This window comes from Empidonax traillii, unplaced genomic scaffold (genome assembly GCF_003031625.1).
Source record: "Empidonax traillii isolate 1590-97213 ecotype Southwest subspecies unplaced genomic scaffold, ASM303162v1 scaffold45:size3623477, whole genome shotgun sequence".
In the NCBI taxonomy this organism is placed as follows: Eukaryota; Metazoa; Chordata; class Aves; order Passeriformes; family Tyrannidae; genus Empidonax; species Empidonax traillii.
In genome coordinates, this window is record NW_020955238.1 from 3,030,209 (window position 1) to 3,047,609 (window position 17,401).

The window sequence follows — 17,401 nt, forward strand, 5'->3', positions numbered from 1 at the left end:
GGGCCCCTCCCCGGGCAGATGGAGCTCGTTAGCCCTGTAAGGCAATCCATCTACGTCCTGAGGACCTCACTGCCACCGTCCAAGCGTGCTTGGCCCCGGCAGATGAACCTCAGGATTAAAGGGTGGGCTCAGTTCCGCGCACACTGTGTCTCACCTAAAAAATCCAATGCGCAGGCTGGAAGGTGTAAAAACCTTCCCGGCAGATGAACCTCAGGATTAAAGGGTGGGCTCAGTTCCGCGCACACTGTGTCTCACCTAAAAAATCCAATGCGCAGGCTGGAAGGTGTAAAAACCTTCCCCGGTTCTTCGTTCGCGAAGAGACTGGCCATTATTATTAGAGCATTAGCAGTGATAGTCTGGACATAGTGTAGGGACTGAACTTGTCGAGTCCCTGCTTTTGTCTTGATCTGTGATAGAAGTTAGTTCCCACAAGGCTTTTGCTGACATGGTTCACTTTCTGTTTCAGCCTGGCTTGTACACACTGACTAGAGTGTGATGGAGCAGCTGGAGCCTTGCACTATTTCTTCTGTCCATCTGGTAGTGCAGGAAGCTTACAGGGAAGTTAGAAGACCCTCATAAGACTCATGAGCAGGCATGACTGATCCCAGAGTGTTACTTAGAATTAAGTAATTAGGGAGTCCCTGGTGGTCTAGAGTTTAAGGACGCGGCGGTATCACCGCCGAGGCCCGGCTTCGATTCCCGGTCGGGGCCACTCCCCGGGCAGATGGAGCTCGTTAGCCCTGTAAGGCAATCCATCTACGTCCTGAGGACCTCGCTGCCACCATCCAAGCTCGCTTGGCCCTGGCAGATGAACCTTAGGATTAAAGGGTGGGCTCAGTTCCGCGCACACTGTGTCTCACCTAAAAAATCCAATGCGCAAGCTGGAAGGTGGAAAGACCTTCCCCAGTTCTTCGTTAGCGAAGACTGGCCATTATTATTACTTAGAATTATCAAGTGACATTTAAATAGCAAAAGAATGCTGAAGAGAACAGCCAATTTCTCTTTTAAAACGCTTCTATTACTAGTAAGGACTAATAGTTTTCAGTTGGGCATCCTCTTGACATGCAGTCATTTTATCTGTTGCTTAGAAGATGTACCCACAAAGCAGCTCTTATGACAAAGAGAATTACCTAGTTTAAAATGCGTATATTGAAATAATATCCTCTAGATTATTATTTCTGAGCATTATCAGGGAACTTCAAACATCATCATAAACACTTGAGCAATGGTGGAACCAGAGTTGTTCCCAGCTTGCACTGGGACCCTTGTAGGTAACATCTGTGGCTGCAGAGAGCAGAGGCAAAGTCAGTGTGCTTCCTCTGGTACAGGAATCTGTACATAAAACCACCCATGTAGGACCCTGGCACTACCCATAAGCACACGTGACCCCTAAGAGAGAAAGAGGAGTTCTGCATGTGCAGGACTGAGGGTATAATTTCATCAAGAGAGGCAGTAATATTTGTAAAATGCAGTAAGAGATTATGATCTGTGATAAAGCATGCTGCTTCCACATATTCTGAGATTACATTGTAATGTGTAGGTCACTTCAGCATTATGCACAAGGAATATTATGCGTATGCTTATGCTTATGCATATTGAAACATTGATGTTGGGAAATGGGGTTAGTTTTTTTGATGACTATGATATAGGGAACACCATTTAGAAAATGAGCTTAAGTGAGACAGAAGGGAAGTAGTACAGTGCACATGACTATTTCCCTCAAAAGAAGTACTTGGCATGCTTGCATTTTTCAAGAGACAAAATCATGTTTGTCTTCCTTGAATGTGCATGCATTCCTGGAGGTGGGGGATGGTTTTCTTTCCTTCTTTTTCTTTTTCCCCTGGCCCCTAAGTGCAGTTGAGTTTGGATAATTTGGCCACAGCAACTGAAGGAGAAGTTGCAAGGAGGGAGGAACAGAGTTTTTATTTATTACTGTAGAAGGTCTTTTTTTCATGTTAATTCCTTTAAAAAAATATAATAGTACGTAGGGGTTACATTACAGGCCTGTTTCACCAACACAAAGTATCTGCACTAGAGTAGCACATGCAAATGAAGCTGAAACAGAGAATCATTGTTTAATATAATTTGCTTTAAAAAAGAGTGCAAAACTATCCATATTTTAGTAAGGGAAACAAATGAAAAAATGCATTTTTGACACGTATACTTAAAGAGGACTGGGACTGAGAAAATGTCTTTATTTGGCTTAAGAATCTTATTTCTTCCGATTAACTGCTTAGCCATTAAATACCAACTCTAAAAGCATTTAAGTGCACACCTACCTGTGCTCACATGAGTCATCCCACTGAAATGAGAATGCTGTCCTGAGCAAAATAGTTCAGGGTTCAAAGTGGGAACAGCTAAACATTTTAATGCAGCAAGTCCAAGGGTTGGACTTGATGATCTCAGAGGTCTCTTCCAACCCAGTTAATTCTATAATTCTATGATTTTCAAATACCTTAGAGTTAATTTAACCTTTCACTCTTCTGAGTCTCTAAATATTTGCAGTAAATATTTCGTAAGTCTTATTTAGTCAGTGGTAATATTTAAAAATAGGAATCTGCCTAATATTTTGCATATTTTGTTTTTTATTACATTGGTGGGTTGGTTGTTTGTTTGGGTTTTTTTGCCTTCTTGGTCAAAACTATTTGCCTTTCTTCCTGTGAACCAAGTGACTGTCAAGATCTTCTGTAGATGTAGTGGTATTTAGTGACTTTATAATGATAGAGCCACTCTGACCTACTTTAAAACTACCCATTTTGTAGAAAAATTGCATATGCATTTATACTCAAACACTGTTGCACATATTAAAAACAAGTTTCTAAATTCAGGGGAATTTAATGCAATCAGTTACACTGCCTGGTATCCAATGAGTTTTTGCCAGACAGCATGGTACCTTTGCAACGTGTTTCGTCACAGACTTCAGCAAGGCCAGGACTTAAGAGTAAGCATACGGGGCTCACCCTATGGAAATCTGAAGCTCTGTAGCACACTCAAAGATTCTCTTTAAATATAGTTTGTCTTACATGTGGAGATCAGTGTTTCTGTCTGTGATAGACCCCTTTCTTGCTGGGTATTTGCAATTCGAGAAGGAATTACAGAATGATAGAATGGCCTGGGTTGAAAGAGACCTTAAAGATCACCTAGTTCCAACTCCCCTGCCACGGGCAGGGACATCTTTCACTAGGCCAGGTCTCTCAAATACCTTGAACCAGGCAACATCATTTGGAGTGCAAGTGCAAACTCTGCAGGAAAGCCACATTCTTAATTAAAAGTCAAACAGATTAAAAAACATGATTCAGCTCTTAAGAAAGTAAAGTTTTCCCCATTGGAAATGACAGTAGATTTATTTCCTTTATGCAAAAGATACGTTGTGCAACACTATACAGTTCTTTCAAATGAAAAACAAAGCAGAAGAAGCAGCATCATTTTTTCCCAGTAAAGTGAGTAAACAGAATCCATCTCAGATACCATTCAATACTATGATACTGTGCCCTCCTCTGTATAATACCAAGTAAAGTATCAGTTTGGCAAATTTTAAACATTCTATTGGCAAGACCTAATAATCTATTACTATCATAATAACTGTAACTATTCAGCACCCTACCTCTCCACTGACTAGCCTGAAAAGAGACATCTGATAAAAATAGTCCTTAGAGATTCTGGTTTTTTACGTTGCTACTATTGTCAGTGCAGACGTAGGCTGGAGTGACACCGCCTTCCATTTTTCACTCCAGAGATTTATTCAAGAGACAGTGATGTACTCTCTCCAGCAAACGCCTCAAAGTCTAAAGTCTCTTTCTTGTTTGAGCAGTTCACTAAATTTTGTAAAAAAAAACCTAAAGTTTTACTTCAAGGGATATAATTCTTTTAACAACAGTGGTAATTCACTAATATCGATTCAGTCAGTTCCTTGGACAGAGAAAGCTATGTTGGTAAAATGACCATATCTACATGATAGTCTTATCATAACTAGCATAGACAGACTTAGTCTTAGCATAACCAACAATCGGAAGGAAAGTAAAATAAATAAATAAATAAATAAATAAAATCCCTTACTATCATAGCTTTGCCTACAAAACTTCTGAGTGTATACCAGACCTCAAAAAAGCATGTGCATTTGAAGAACAAAAAAGTAGGCTTTGAAGTGGGGAGCACTCAGTGAAGATGAATGGGCTGAGGTCACAACTCTAAATGTTTTATTGTTTTAATCCATCTGACTTGCTGAACAAACACGGCAGCCAAGTACTGATTTACGGGGGAAGGTTATCTTCCTGACCAATAAGGACCAAATGTTTTGTTCTGAGAAACAAAATCAGATTCTATGGAACATAAAATCCTTGGAACCTGCTGCTGAATTCCTGCCTTCAGTAATTTCTTTTTGCAGCTGGCAGAAGCTTAAAACAGTAAAATTGTGCAGTTTAGGAAACTTTCCACAGCAATGTCTTCCTAATGCTGAGTACGACAGAATCATAAAACATCCCATAGAGAAAATTAGTCATTTTATCTGATTTTATTTTAATCTAACAGGTTTTCAAATTAACTTAATTCCTGTCGCTCTCTTGCATGTTATTTGCAGGTTGGGTAAGGGTCAGCTGCAGATGGGAAACTAAAAACCAACCAAGAGCCATTATGAAAACACAGTAAATGCAAATTCAGTTAAGGATTTCTGGACTCCGCAATGTACAGAACTGCTCTGATAGCCATAGTTTTCCAGCAAATGGGTGTTTTCCTGGGAATTTAACATTAGCCAATGTCTCACAGGGGGTAAAAAAGGAGTCTAACAAAGGTACTCTGTAAAAGCTTTGGGGTAGGTAAATCCACAGAGAGACTCTGGGCTTCAACATTAGACATGACAGATTCACAAAATGCCAAAGGCCTCCCTTCCTGCCAAGGAAGAAAAAAATCTTTGACAGATGTATTTCTGCCCATTATTATACCTTAACACAGCTGCAGTACTCAGGGACCTACATTACAGCTAAGCCAAATGAAGCATGAGGACACAGATTTCTCTTACATGGAGAGCACCCTGGTTTATCAAATAAATTAATAATCATATCACCCTGCTGAATTGTGGATAGCTACTCTGCCCAGTTTGGAGAAAAATCTTCCTGATGTCATGTGATTGTTTTAGCCTTTCGTTTACTGGACAAATTGGGATGGTATAGCCTTGTGTCTTGCATAGAAATAATGCCACTTATACCCATAATTAGTCACTGGAGCAGAGGTTTAGACCTACCTGCGCCTCTTGCCGGTCAAATGCGCTGAACATAGCACTGCAGGACAAAAGTTTTCTCTTCTATCTATGACTGAATTAATATTTAATTGTTTTGTGCAAATTGGCACATGAGAAGCAGGTTTCTTTTTAGAACACCATGTAGGTAAGGCTTCTTCTGAGCTAATGATAACCTATTTCGTGTCTCTTATGCTCAGGCTGACAAAGCGTCTCATGGCCAAAATGAGTGTCCTAACTATTGAGCTTTTGGAGTACATCCCATGATTTCTCACAAAAGGGCTGAGCAGCTTTAGTTCCTGCTTCAAAGAGAGTTTCCAGCTGAGAATCAAAGTCAGAGATACGTGCCTTTCCCTGCACAATTAACCTTGGCCGAGTCTTGATGAATCTAAGTCAGTAACTAAGTTGTGCACAACTGCACTTTGTTGGACTACAGCCTCATTTTATGTTTTATTTCAATAACTTTATGGGGTTTTTGTTATTTGCTGTTGCTGTTTGGCATGATATCAATGCTATATTTGACAAACAAGACTTGCTCAAAGAAAACTAGGGAGAGAAAAAGATAAGAGTTGAAAGGGGTTTTTTTGGAAAAAGTGCTTGTGTTTCTGGATAGAGTGATCATTATTCAGCTGTTCAGATTGTTTAAAATAAACAATTCTATATTAGTCAACAGTTCTATTACAAGACAGGGTATAAGCATAGCCTTCTCTAAAATGGAGGCCTCTCAATAAATAGAAAATAAAGTGAAATTTATTTGTTCTGAGGGACCACTTTAAACTTACTTGAAGAGTTTAAAGTGATTTGGTGCTGTTGGCCACTTGAGATATCACATTTGAGCGAGCAAAGTTGTCAAGGTGTTCTTCCTCTCCCACATGTTTTTAGAAGGAATAATTCTTGTTACCATATGTTCTGAGTAATAATAACAAATACCACTAGAAAGTTACAAAAGTCTTAAAAAAAAAAAAAAAAAAAAAAGACCAACCAATTAAGTTTAGCTCAATTATTTATTTTCCAGAGAAAGGTATCAGGACATAAGATTTGAAATTTTGGTAGTATTTCATTAGACAGATTGATTTTCAGCTGAGGACATTTACATTCTTTAGTCCGTCTTACTGGTTACTAGTACTGCCTTTCTTAATAAGTAAAGAATAAGTAGAAATTCTAACAAAAATTCATCAAGTCTTGTGTTTTAAGGCTGACAATACAAATATTTGTTAGAAACGTTTCAAAAATCTTTTAATAAATCCTTTGTATCTTATATTTTTTAAACTTTAGCTGGTTAAGAGACATTGTCATATGTCCAAAATAATTGCGTGTATTTTACTAACACACTCCTATGTGATTCTGCAGAATGGTTAAAACTTATTACATATGAAGTGGCTAAGCACAATTAATGTCTATTAAAGAAAAGTCAAATTTCTGTATTATATTTTGACAGCAAATAGAAAAAAAAAGAAAGAAGACTAAAAATCATGCAAAATGCAATAGGTTTAATTTTAATTGATCGTTTTAATGGCACACACAAACGTAACAAAATTAAACACCTGTTAGTGATCATTGTTCCAAAAATGTACTTTACTCCTATTAACTTACTTTCATGATTTCATTGGAAACATTTAAAGTACAGCTGTAAATATTTTTAATCTTTGACTTTTTCTTTTATAGGAGCCTCTGAATGTTATTGATCCAAGTTTGATGGATCTAAATGGTCCAAGTGAAGATGCACTAGAATGGGATGAAACTGACATAAGTAATAAGCTGATCAGTATTCATGAAGATTTAAGTGATCCTGATCAGGAGCTCAAGAAGGATGATCTAAACCAGAAACCTGCTTCAGGAGAATGTGGTGATAATGATGTGAATGAAGACGAAAGTATCAGTAATCGCGGAAGTCCTCTTTATTGTTCCAATATTAGTTCCCCTCCAAATCCTCACATCTATCAGGTCTATAGTCTTCATAATATTGAATTATCAGAAAAAAACCATATGCCTTTTTTGAAGAAAACATCCAGACTCTCCAGTGTAACACAGTCTAACATTTTAAACAAAAGTCTTAGTAAAGACTCATCATTTTCATCTACCAAATCCCTGCCAGATCTAATAGGGGGGACCACAATGACAAAACCTTATAACTATATATATCAGAGTGGAAACATAAGCAGGCATTCTGAGAGTGAGAGTGGGATAGTGAGTGAATGTGATACAGAAACTACAAATAATTCAGAAATTTTTTTGCTAAATGATATTGAAAGCACTCAGAGTAATCCTGAAATTGGGCATGTGGAAAGTCAAGTGGATGATGTAATAAATCAAAAAATAAAGCAAGATGAAGAAGACCATGCTAGCCTGTCAGACAATTTCCAGCTGGCACCTTCTGCATGTTGTGGAATTGAAAATGGTGAGGATTTAAACAGCATTACCATGTCTAACCCTGTTTCTCTGGAAGAATTGCAAGGAAAACATGATGTGTTTACATTTTATGATTACTCATATCTTCAAGGTTCCAAATTCAAATTACCGGCGATAATGAAACAATCACAAATTGAAAAAACACATACAGAGGGTAGTTTGTTTCATGACATCTGTTTTGATAAAATACCTAGTAACTCTGAACATAAGTCTGTAGAGTCACAACCAGATGGGTTTATTCATGACCATACTCTGGCAACTATTTGTGGAGAATCAGATCCCAATTGCTGTAAATCTGGAGAAACTGTAAGAAAATTAACTATTACAGACAATACAAGGCTGGTTTCAACTTTATCTCAGAGTTCTTCATTAGAATCTCTATCTGTAGTTGGGGATTTATTCAGCTCAGGTATTTTTAAAAGTGGAGATGGTCTTCAGCGAAGTACCTCTTTGGAGAGCTGGCTGACTTCCTACAAAAGCAACGAAGATCTTTTTAGTCATCATGGCTCAGGAGACATAAGTGCAAGCAGTGATTCCGTTGGAGAGCTCAGTAAAAGGACATTAGATCTTTTGAATCGCTTAGAAAATATCCAGAGTCCATCAGATCAAAAGATAAAGCGCAGCATCTCTGATATAACGCTCCAAAGTAGCTCTCAAAAAATGTCTTTTACTGGACAGCTGTCTCTAGATATTGCATCTTCGATCAATGAAGATTCAGCAGCTTCTCTCACCGAACTCAGTAGCAGCGAGGATCTTTCTCTCTGCTCTGAAGACATTGTATTGCACAGAAATAAAATACCAGATTCAAATGCATCATTTAGAAAACATCTTAATAGGTCTGTAGCTGATGAGAGCGATGTCAATGTCAGCATGATTGTTAATGTCTCCTGCACTTCTGCTTGTACTGATGATGAAGATGACAGTGATTTGCTTTCAAGTTCCACTCTTACCTTAACCGAGGAAGAGCTAGGTATCAAAGATGAAGATGACGACTCCAGTATAGCAACTGATGAGGATATTTATGAAGAATGCAATTTAATTTCAGGACTTGATTATATAAAAAATGAACTCCAAACCTGGATTAGACCAAAATTTTCTTTGACAAGGGAGAAAAGAAAAAGTAACCTCAGTGACGAAATTCAGCACAGTAAAGAAGTTAGTAACGAGACATCAAAAGCCACAGATACGTTAAGCATTGAAACACTATTGAACGGTTCAGTACAGAAAATGTCAGAAAATAATGGCAATAGTAAGAATATACCATGTGATCATGAAAAAGGGATTAAGAGTCACCCAATGAAAGACATCTCTCAGGTTGTGAAGGATCAGCTTGTGGATGATATGGAGAATGGCAATGTTGAAAATACTCTTGACAGTCAAAAGGAAGGTGTTAAAATAGCAGCAACACCTAAAACTCATGCAACACTTGATGTCAGAGAAGCTGAAAATGAAGGTTGTGTCTGTGAAGCATTTACAGACAGTTCAGATGATTCACATATGGATAGTAAAGAGACTGTTCTGTCCTCAGCTGGATTCAGAAACCCTCCAAGGGAATGTCAAAGTCATCTTCAGCCTGATCATCACTCTGTTGCTTCCTCTCCTGCTAAAAAGCCTTGTCTTGAATCTTCCTCAGAAATTAGTTCTGCAGGCGTGCAAGATACAGCTTTACAGGCATCCTTATCTAATGGTCAACAACACAGAATAAGCACTACTGAAAAATTTGCTGATTGCTGTGCTGCCTTGAAATCCAGTGAAGCAGAGTGCAATTCCTCAGCCAATGGTCTTGATTTGTGCTGTAACTGTGAATCTGCTGATTTTGATAAAAAACCCATGGAGGATGGCTCAGTACACAATTTTGTGAAGGAGATAATAGACATGGCATCAACAGCTTTGAAAAGTAAGTCACAGCCTGAATGTGAGTCATCTGCTCCAGCTTCATTAGCACAGATCAAGGAAAAGGTGTTAGAACACTCTCATAGACCCATCCAGCTAAGAAAAGGGGACTTCTATTCTTATCTTTCACTTTCTTCTCATGATAGTGACTGTGGAGAGGTAATCAAATACATAGAGGAAAAGAGCAGCACTCCTGTGCCACTGGACTTCACAGATGAGAGAGAAAATATTGAATGCTTTTTTGAAGCCTGTCCTGAGGAAGAATGGGTTGAGCAGCAGCAATCCATTTCTAATGGTTCTCCTGAAGCACAAGTTGAGCAGCAGCAACCTATTTCTAACCCAATTTCTGAAACATCTGCAGAGGCACTAGGTGAAGTGACTCCAGAGTCATTAGAAGTTAAAACTTCATCTGAAGGTAGGGATTTGTCTTTTTTATGTGGGAATGACAATAATATCAATGTTCCAAATCCTAACAAACATAGTGCATCAAACAATTTGAAAAATGCTGATGATGATTTGCTGATTTCAGATGGACAGACTGAACGCTTGGAAAACAATTCTCCAGAGCTTAGCACTAAAAAGAGTAGTACACGGAAATCACCTGGAACTGAAGAGCACAAAGGATGTGTTGCTGCTTCTGAAGAGGCTTCAGCTATAGCATCTCAGATAAAGCCTGGCCATTCACAGAAAAAGGATGTTTTGCATCAGAACAGAAAAACTCTTACTTGTGAAGAAAATCTCCTGAAACTTCATAAGGAAAGACATATAAATATGCACAGATAGAATGTAACCACCTCAAGGCACGTACATTATTCTAAAAACAGGTATGTACTCTGCAAGTTGCACTTTTTTTTTTTTTTTTTTTTTTTTTTAATCTTTTCTTAGGTTGTGGGGTTTTTTTTACATTTTTGTACAATGAGAGGAGATAAATTGCCAGCCAGGGCTTCTGTTTCATTACAGTGCTATATCATTTGCTTTGATTACACTATAATCCTAATTTACATGCCACTAGTCAACAAATGCAGTGAATACTAATGGATTTTTGCCCTTTGGCTTTGCACTGACTGGAGCTGCTCCCTTCTGGAACAAATCTGCTATCTTGCAGAACTTGGGAATTCTTCAAAATTAATATATAAGTCTCCGCTTCCCTCCTCAACTGAGCTGTGGAACCAGAAACGAGCTCCACTCTTTGATGCTCTTCTACACAGTCGGACGGCTTTAAGAGAGGTTCAGAAGCACTTGATGAAGATGAACTCCTGGTTCTACAAGAATTTTGGGTGCCTAGTGCATTGGAGTTCTACAATATTGCCAGACAAACCAGGAAGAATGGCTAAGCAGACTGGAGAATAGAGAGATAATGAGTCATCTCTGGATGTCAGTTTACCATGATTTAAATTCAGTAAACCATTGTTAAGAACACAATTATTAAAACACAGTGTTAGACCAAAAGCTGAGGTTACCAAAACAAGAAATCTTTGCAACATCGTTAAAGAGCATAGTGTGGGGTTAGTGTAGAATAAAGACCTGAATACCAAAGCAGATGGAAACTCATAGCCACACAGCAGTACTGCAAGCTTCGGTTCTATTTTGTGGTAAACATTTTGAAACGCAAATAAGATGGTGGAACCTAAGATGAAAAGATGGCCCTGGTCTCTTCTAAAATTTGAAAGTGGTTCAGATCTGGAGTTTCTGACCTCACATAAATGTCCAACTGTTACTGCACATTTAACAACAGAAGAAGACCTACAAAGCAACTTTTGAATCAATTCCTAGCATGTAGCACTGCTGTTTTGAATCTCACTAGTGGTTCCGTGACAAAAGCCAGCATAGCTACATGGAATGCCATTAGTCTTTGGAAACACTCTTCTAGTAGACCACAGCCAGCATGGCAACTTCAAATGCCAATCCAATTCTAAATGCTGTTGTTTGCCAGAAGCTGTTGCAAGGCTAAGCATGGGACCAGGTTTCCCTGGGAAATTCTAGAATCTCCATCGGTGGAGATTTTCAGAATTCAAGTGGACGTGCCCCTGAATAATCCTTTCTACCTTTGAAAATAGCCCTTCTTTGAGCAGGAGGTTGGACCAGTTGATGTTCAAGTTTCCTTCCAACCTAGGTTATGCTATGATTCCATGATGTTGCTAGGACAAAAGACTGTTATTCATCACCACCCATTGAAACCACTAGTGCTCTCCTATTGCAAACGACATAGCTGTAGCAGAGGATGTCGTCCGATTTATAAAAAATAGATTGCTTTTCTGCTCTTAGATATCCAACTCCTGCATCTCCTGATTTTGCTATGTTATATTGCTATGCTTTTGGCTTCTCATTTGCATATATTGGCAGTTTACCCAGCATTTACACATTCACATACGTAAAAATATATCTAGCAAAGCCTTTAGGTTATGACAGCAAGAGTCTACAGCTTGCCACTATCTCAACATATATCTATTTGACTACTGCATTATCTTGGAACCATCATAGCAAAGAGGATATTTCTGGAATGGCCTTAAAATAAGGCTACCATGACCTGCTGATTGTCACTTAGGGCACCTACTTGGTCACATCCAAACAAATGGAGAAGCACTGGAAATCAACTGGGAATTGCAAAACTCATAGATGATACTATGTATTCTAGAATCACATTAAATGGATTATATGTATATAGGAGCCTCTATTTGGAAGTTGAGATGCTGACAAAAGTCTGAGGTTGATAAGTGATAATCATGTAGACACAAGCTTTCCTAAATTACTGGTTTATTAGTTTTCTTATTTTCTTCTCTCATTTTTATAATATTGATTTGAGGGAGAATACTTGCTATAGTGAGTGTAATTTTATTCTTATTCTTGTTCTTTCACTGATGAAGATAATAACATGTCTTTTCAATTCATTAGTACTTTTCCTCTGAGGATCTCAAAATACTGTGTAAACCTTTCCACACTCTTTAGAACTTCATAGTTACTTGCACGGTAGGCAGCTGGTTTTTTTAGAAGACTGGGATATGACAATATGCAGTTGGTGTGAGGACATACAGGATAGATTTATTAATAAATGCCCCACAATGCAATAAAATGTAATGCATAATTTATATGTGACAGTTTAATTTTTGAGGTAATAGTTTCCATTTTTGCCCAAAGGTTGACAAATAATTTTAAAAGAACAAAGCACTTCACACTATATCCCACTTTTTATATTTAGGAAGATACACTGGTTTCTTAGCTGGTACATATAGCATTGCCTCCATGGAAATTCTGTACTGTATTATTCCCAGTAGTGAAGTTTAGAATACATATAGTTTATCTCAGGCACACAAAAATTGAAAATATGAGCTGCTAGGTTTGGTTTCACTAAAGTCTGAGCTCCCTTCCCCCATTCACAGGCTTGATGTTTTAACTTCATCTCTCATGCTATGGGGAATGAATTACAGGAGCAATCTATCCTAATTTGTTAACTTATTCAAATAACAGTTATTATACTTAACTATGCTAAAGATTATCTTTTTGGTGGCAGATTGTTTATTTTTTGATGAGGCTAATTACTGATTTTCCAAAGGTAATTTACATTTATTACTAATACATCTTTTAAAATGTGACAGATAAATGTTGTTCCCATAAGTGTATTATGAAAAAAGTTACTATTTAAAAACACATTATTTAATTTGAAAGATAAATGGCAAACACCATTATTTTCCCTGTAGCACCTGTGCTGTAAGCTCATTTAAATGTGTAATTCCATGTGTAGCTGCAATACTTAGAGAAAAATAATCTATAGTATATGTGTACCTTAAAAACATACTGAGAATTCAAAGTTGAAAAAGGCATGGTTTCAAATGTAGGTTGATTTTGTACTGTTTCAATATTTACTTTGGCTGTACAGGAGAATAAAACTAGTAGTGAATAAATATTTTTGCCAAATATTTTAATGCTGTTATTTAGTAGGTTGCTACCAAAAAAAAAAAAAATAAAAAAAGACCATTATGGGAAAATTATAACAATTATATAGGCAGGCTCAAAAATATCTCTGTCAGCACTGACTAGTCTCTCAGATGAGCCAACACGGAGATCTTTAACAGAGGTGCTCATAAAGCTATGCTGATTTTATTTCTCAATCAGGGGTCACCTTGAAAGAACTATCTTTCTGTACATAAGATCAGGTGATCTTCTGCTGTCACTGTGACCTATGACTCACCAATGGGATGGGAATTTTTAGTTACATATTCAATATGCATAGATATCAGTACATTAAGGAGGTTTATGTGTTCTGTGCAAAGTCTTTTCTAGAGGATGCCTTAGAATTCTGTATGTAATTTAGTTCTTACAAGTAAGTTCAAAAGCTATTCCCTTCCTTCTGTAATTTAAATTTAAGTTTCGACTTAATTTAGGGAAAATATAATTTACTTGGACTAAGAAAACTAAATTGATTTTATCTGACAGTGCTGCAATGTTAGCTAGAATATCCTGCCACTTACCATTACCAAGAGAAACCCAGGACTGGTGCTCAGGAAACCTGACTGTTATTTCCTGCTCAGCAATAGATTTTTTTTTATGACTTCTTCCTTGTCTGAGTTTCTTTAGGAAAAAAGAATAAGGATAATGATCTATGAGACCCATGAAGCATGATTTATTTACTTAAAAATATTTTGAGATCCACAGATAAAAGATGGTATATAAATGCAAAGGACTGTTAATTATTTACTGCAGGAGAAAAATAATATGCAAGTTTACACAATAGTTAATATATAATAATTTACTTTTAGAGACTGGAACTACCAGAATAATCTAAATCTTTGTTTGCCCTTTTTTTTTTCCTAGAAGTTTTTATAGGGAAATAAATACTATGAAGTTTCTTTATAGAGTTTAAAACAGTCTTACTTTTTTAGCTCCTTACAGTAGCTGACTTAAAAAAAAAATCCGAATAAACAGATAGTCTTGTATTGTCTGTGAATTACATAATTTTTGAAAAACTTATCATAATCCATCAGTAATACTTTTCTTACTTTAGTAGTGAAACTCATGCCAGAGTTGTAGATACCTTTTGATACAATCTTCCTCTTTATTCAGATCAGTTCTTCATTAATATCTAAACAAACTGTTGAGCTTTTTACTATTTTCAAATAAGTGTATTTTTCATCTACATGGAGGGTGATGGTCAGTTGCAGCAAAGAAGATCAAAGAAAAAGGTCACTGGATAGATCCAGATATTCCTGCTTAACTTGGAAGGCACATAATGCATGTCTGGAGTGCCTCCTAGGAAATGCCTGTGAGATGTGCTTTGCACTAATCTTTGAGCTGTATTCTGACAGTTATTTCTTCATAATCCTCATCATAAGCCTGTGCTCTTTGCTGAATAGTTTAACCCTAAACTCTGAGCTGGATAATTCTATAGTATGCAAATTTGACTCATCGTTGGTACTAGAAGTGTCTAAATAGTTATTTACAATTTAAAAATGCAGTGATGACACTGACAGTTGTATTCGCGGGTACTTATATGACAATCCTTTCCTCTTCTCCACTGAAATTTTAATATATATGTTTGCACAAATATTAAAAAATTGATGGGTAGATCTTTTTGTCGCTTGACTTTTGAAAATTTCTGTGTTTTCATTGATTGGTGCACTTCTGAGTGTGCTGAAGGTAAGTTCACAGGTAAGGATGAGAACAGGATCCAGGGAAAAGGTCAGATGTGATGAATACCCTTGTTTCTTTAGAAACAAAGTCTTTATGAAAATCAATGAGTTTTCTATATCAGTTCATTTTTTTACACTGACTTGTACCTCAGGCTGTTAAAAGTCATTGTTTGCCTACTGTATGCTTCTGCATTAAAGGCTCTGGCATATGACCATTTAATGACTATCTATGATTGTTCTGGAAGACCTATGTTTTGCAAATAAAACTTCATTTTCTGTAACCTACTGTTACTTTTTTGTTTCCTTTTAGAAACATGGCTGCAATTCAGGTGCAGGTTCATCCTGTAAACCCTGGGATGACCTTCAATTCCATTGTATCACTGCCTTTCATTACACTGACTCCCAAGATAAATTTTCTTTCCAAATGTGATTTGTCCATGTTGGCTTTGTGATCAGGCTGCATATGCTAGTCCTATGTCAGTGATCATTTTGTATTGTAGCAAGGCCATTTGCTTTCATATGGATTCCTCTCCCAAGCTACCTCTAATGACCTCTCCTTCCTAAATTGGATGCTCCTGTACTATTTATCACTGATTCTGTTCTTTGAAGTTCTGCAGAATTCATGATCAGTCTGGTTCATCTTTTCAGAATTGTACCTGTCAGTGCTCTTCTATTTTATGTATCAAATTTAATATTTATCTGTATAATGCATAAGTTTATGGAAACTATTTTACTTCTTAAGTGACAGTTTTGTTGGATTGCAGCAAAAAGAAGTTGTTAGTCCTCCTGATTGGATAGGAATTAACCAATTAAAATAAACAGTATTTTATTTATTTAATTTAAAAATTTAATCTATGCAACACTTCAAGAAACAACTACATGGTGTTGTATATTAGAAACTGTTGACATTCTACTGAATTAAGTACAATATTTTGGGTTTTTATGCTTCTTGAGGTGGTACTGAGAAAAAAAAGTTTTTAAAAAATGTGTGCCTTGCTGTATTTCTTATACCATTTATTAAAAAGCTGCTTTCACAGTAAAATTATGTTGGCTTGAAAGGAGGAAATAGCAAGGTTAAGATGTGTGAATAATTTCTGTATATATGTATAACCAACTGCAAACATTGGTGTACAATGACAGTATAAAATGCTTTCATGTTTGTGATGTCCAGTGATGTGGAAATTATAAGCCTTAAAACCATTAGATTGCATGGTAATTAGAATTGGCATAATAAACATAGTTTATTGGGGAAAAAAAAAAAGCAGAACTGGTGATCTGTTTTACCTGCGTTCCAAGAAAAGAATGCTTTATCAAAATTCAGAAGAGTGTGGTTTTCTTTCCAAATATTCCCTAGAAATACGCAACTCCGTTACTAGTGAAGAATTGTATTATCTTGCTCAGAGGTAAAGAGCTATGTCATTAAAGATTCTGCAGGTCTTTGGGGCCTAACAAGGAGACACAAACAAATAGTAATTTATATAGTATTTTATAGTGGATCTTTGTTTATCAGTAACTGTTTGTTGTTCAATTCATAACATTTCATTTATTTATATAATTACATTAAATAAGCTCTCTCCATATAGGCACTGTAACAATTGGCTGTTTCCATGACTTAGACTGTACCTTTTAAGTGTTTTTATCTTGTGCTAAAATTATATTGTGTGGCCGAAAAAAACCAGCCAGCCAGCTTTATAACCTATCTCTGCAAACATGGCATTCATCTCCTAAAAACACTCTTAGGAAGGAATGTCAGGAAATATAAAAGACAAACAGTGTCCTCTGATGCCACCTTTAATCATTCCTTTTCCAAGTATATAAATGCTTTTACAAAAAGTTTTCAACATTCCTTTAAAAAATGTGCATCAGTCTGACATGCTTAGCTATAAGTTTAGATGAACTACACTGACCAGATTACAAATTCATACAACACTGAAGGAAAAGGTATTTAAAAACCCTCATGTTTTCAAAATTATTAACAGCTTCCTATTACTGCAAGAGGCAAATTATTTATCTTTCAATTTAAATTTCCACTGTGTAGTCCTAGGAAGCCTATGATGTGTGTAGGGCAGAAGTTACAATTCCTAAAGTGTAAATAAGAAGAAAGATTTATTATGGGAGCCTCTTGAATCTGCAGAGATTTCTGCACTTGCATATCTTGTATCATGTACAAGTCTAATGAGTTAATCTATAATTACAAAAAATGTATACCTATACAGCTAAAGATCCCTTTAATATATTTTAAATA

General features: G+C 36.7%; 1 protein-coding gene across 14 annotated transcripts in view; it reads left to right on the forward strand.

Annotated features, from left to right (window-relative positions):
• The window catches only part of AKAP6 (A-kinase anchoring protein 6), a 269,123-nt gene extending 252,289 nt beyond the window's left edge, over window positions 1–16,834 (forward strand). For 11 of the 14 annotated variants that reach the window (XM_027878788.1, XM_027878783.1, XM_027878784.1 and 8 more), the window contains 2 exons: window positions 6,896–10,356; window positions 15,467–16,834. In XM_027878788.1, coding sequence (XP_027734589.1) covers window positions 6,896–10,315 — 3,420 coding nt within the window. In that variant the 3' untranslated portion in view covers window positions 10,316–10,356; window positions 15,467–16,834. Of the gene's footprint in view, window positions 1–6,895; window positions 10,357–10,637; window positions 15,442–15,466 lie in introns of those variants that run through there. The other 3 variants (XM_027878792.1, XM_027878793.1, XM_027878785.1) reach the window with 2 other exon arrangements.
• The last annotated feature ends 567 nt before the right edge of the window (window positions 16,835–17,401 follow it).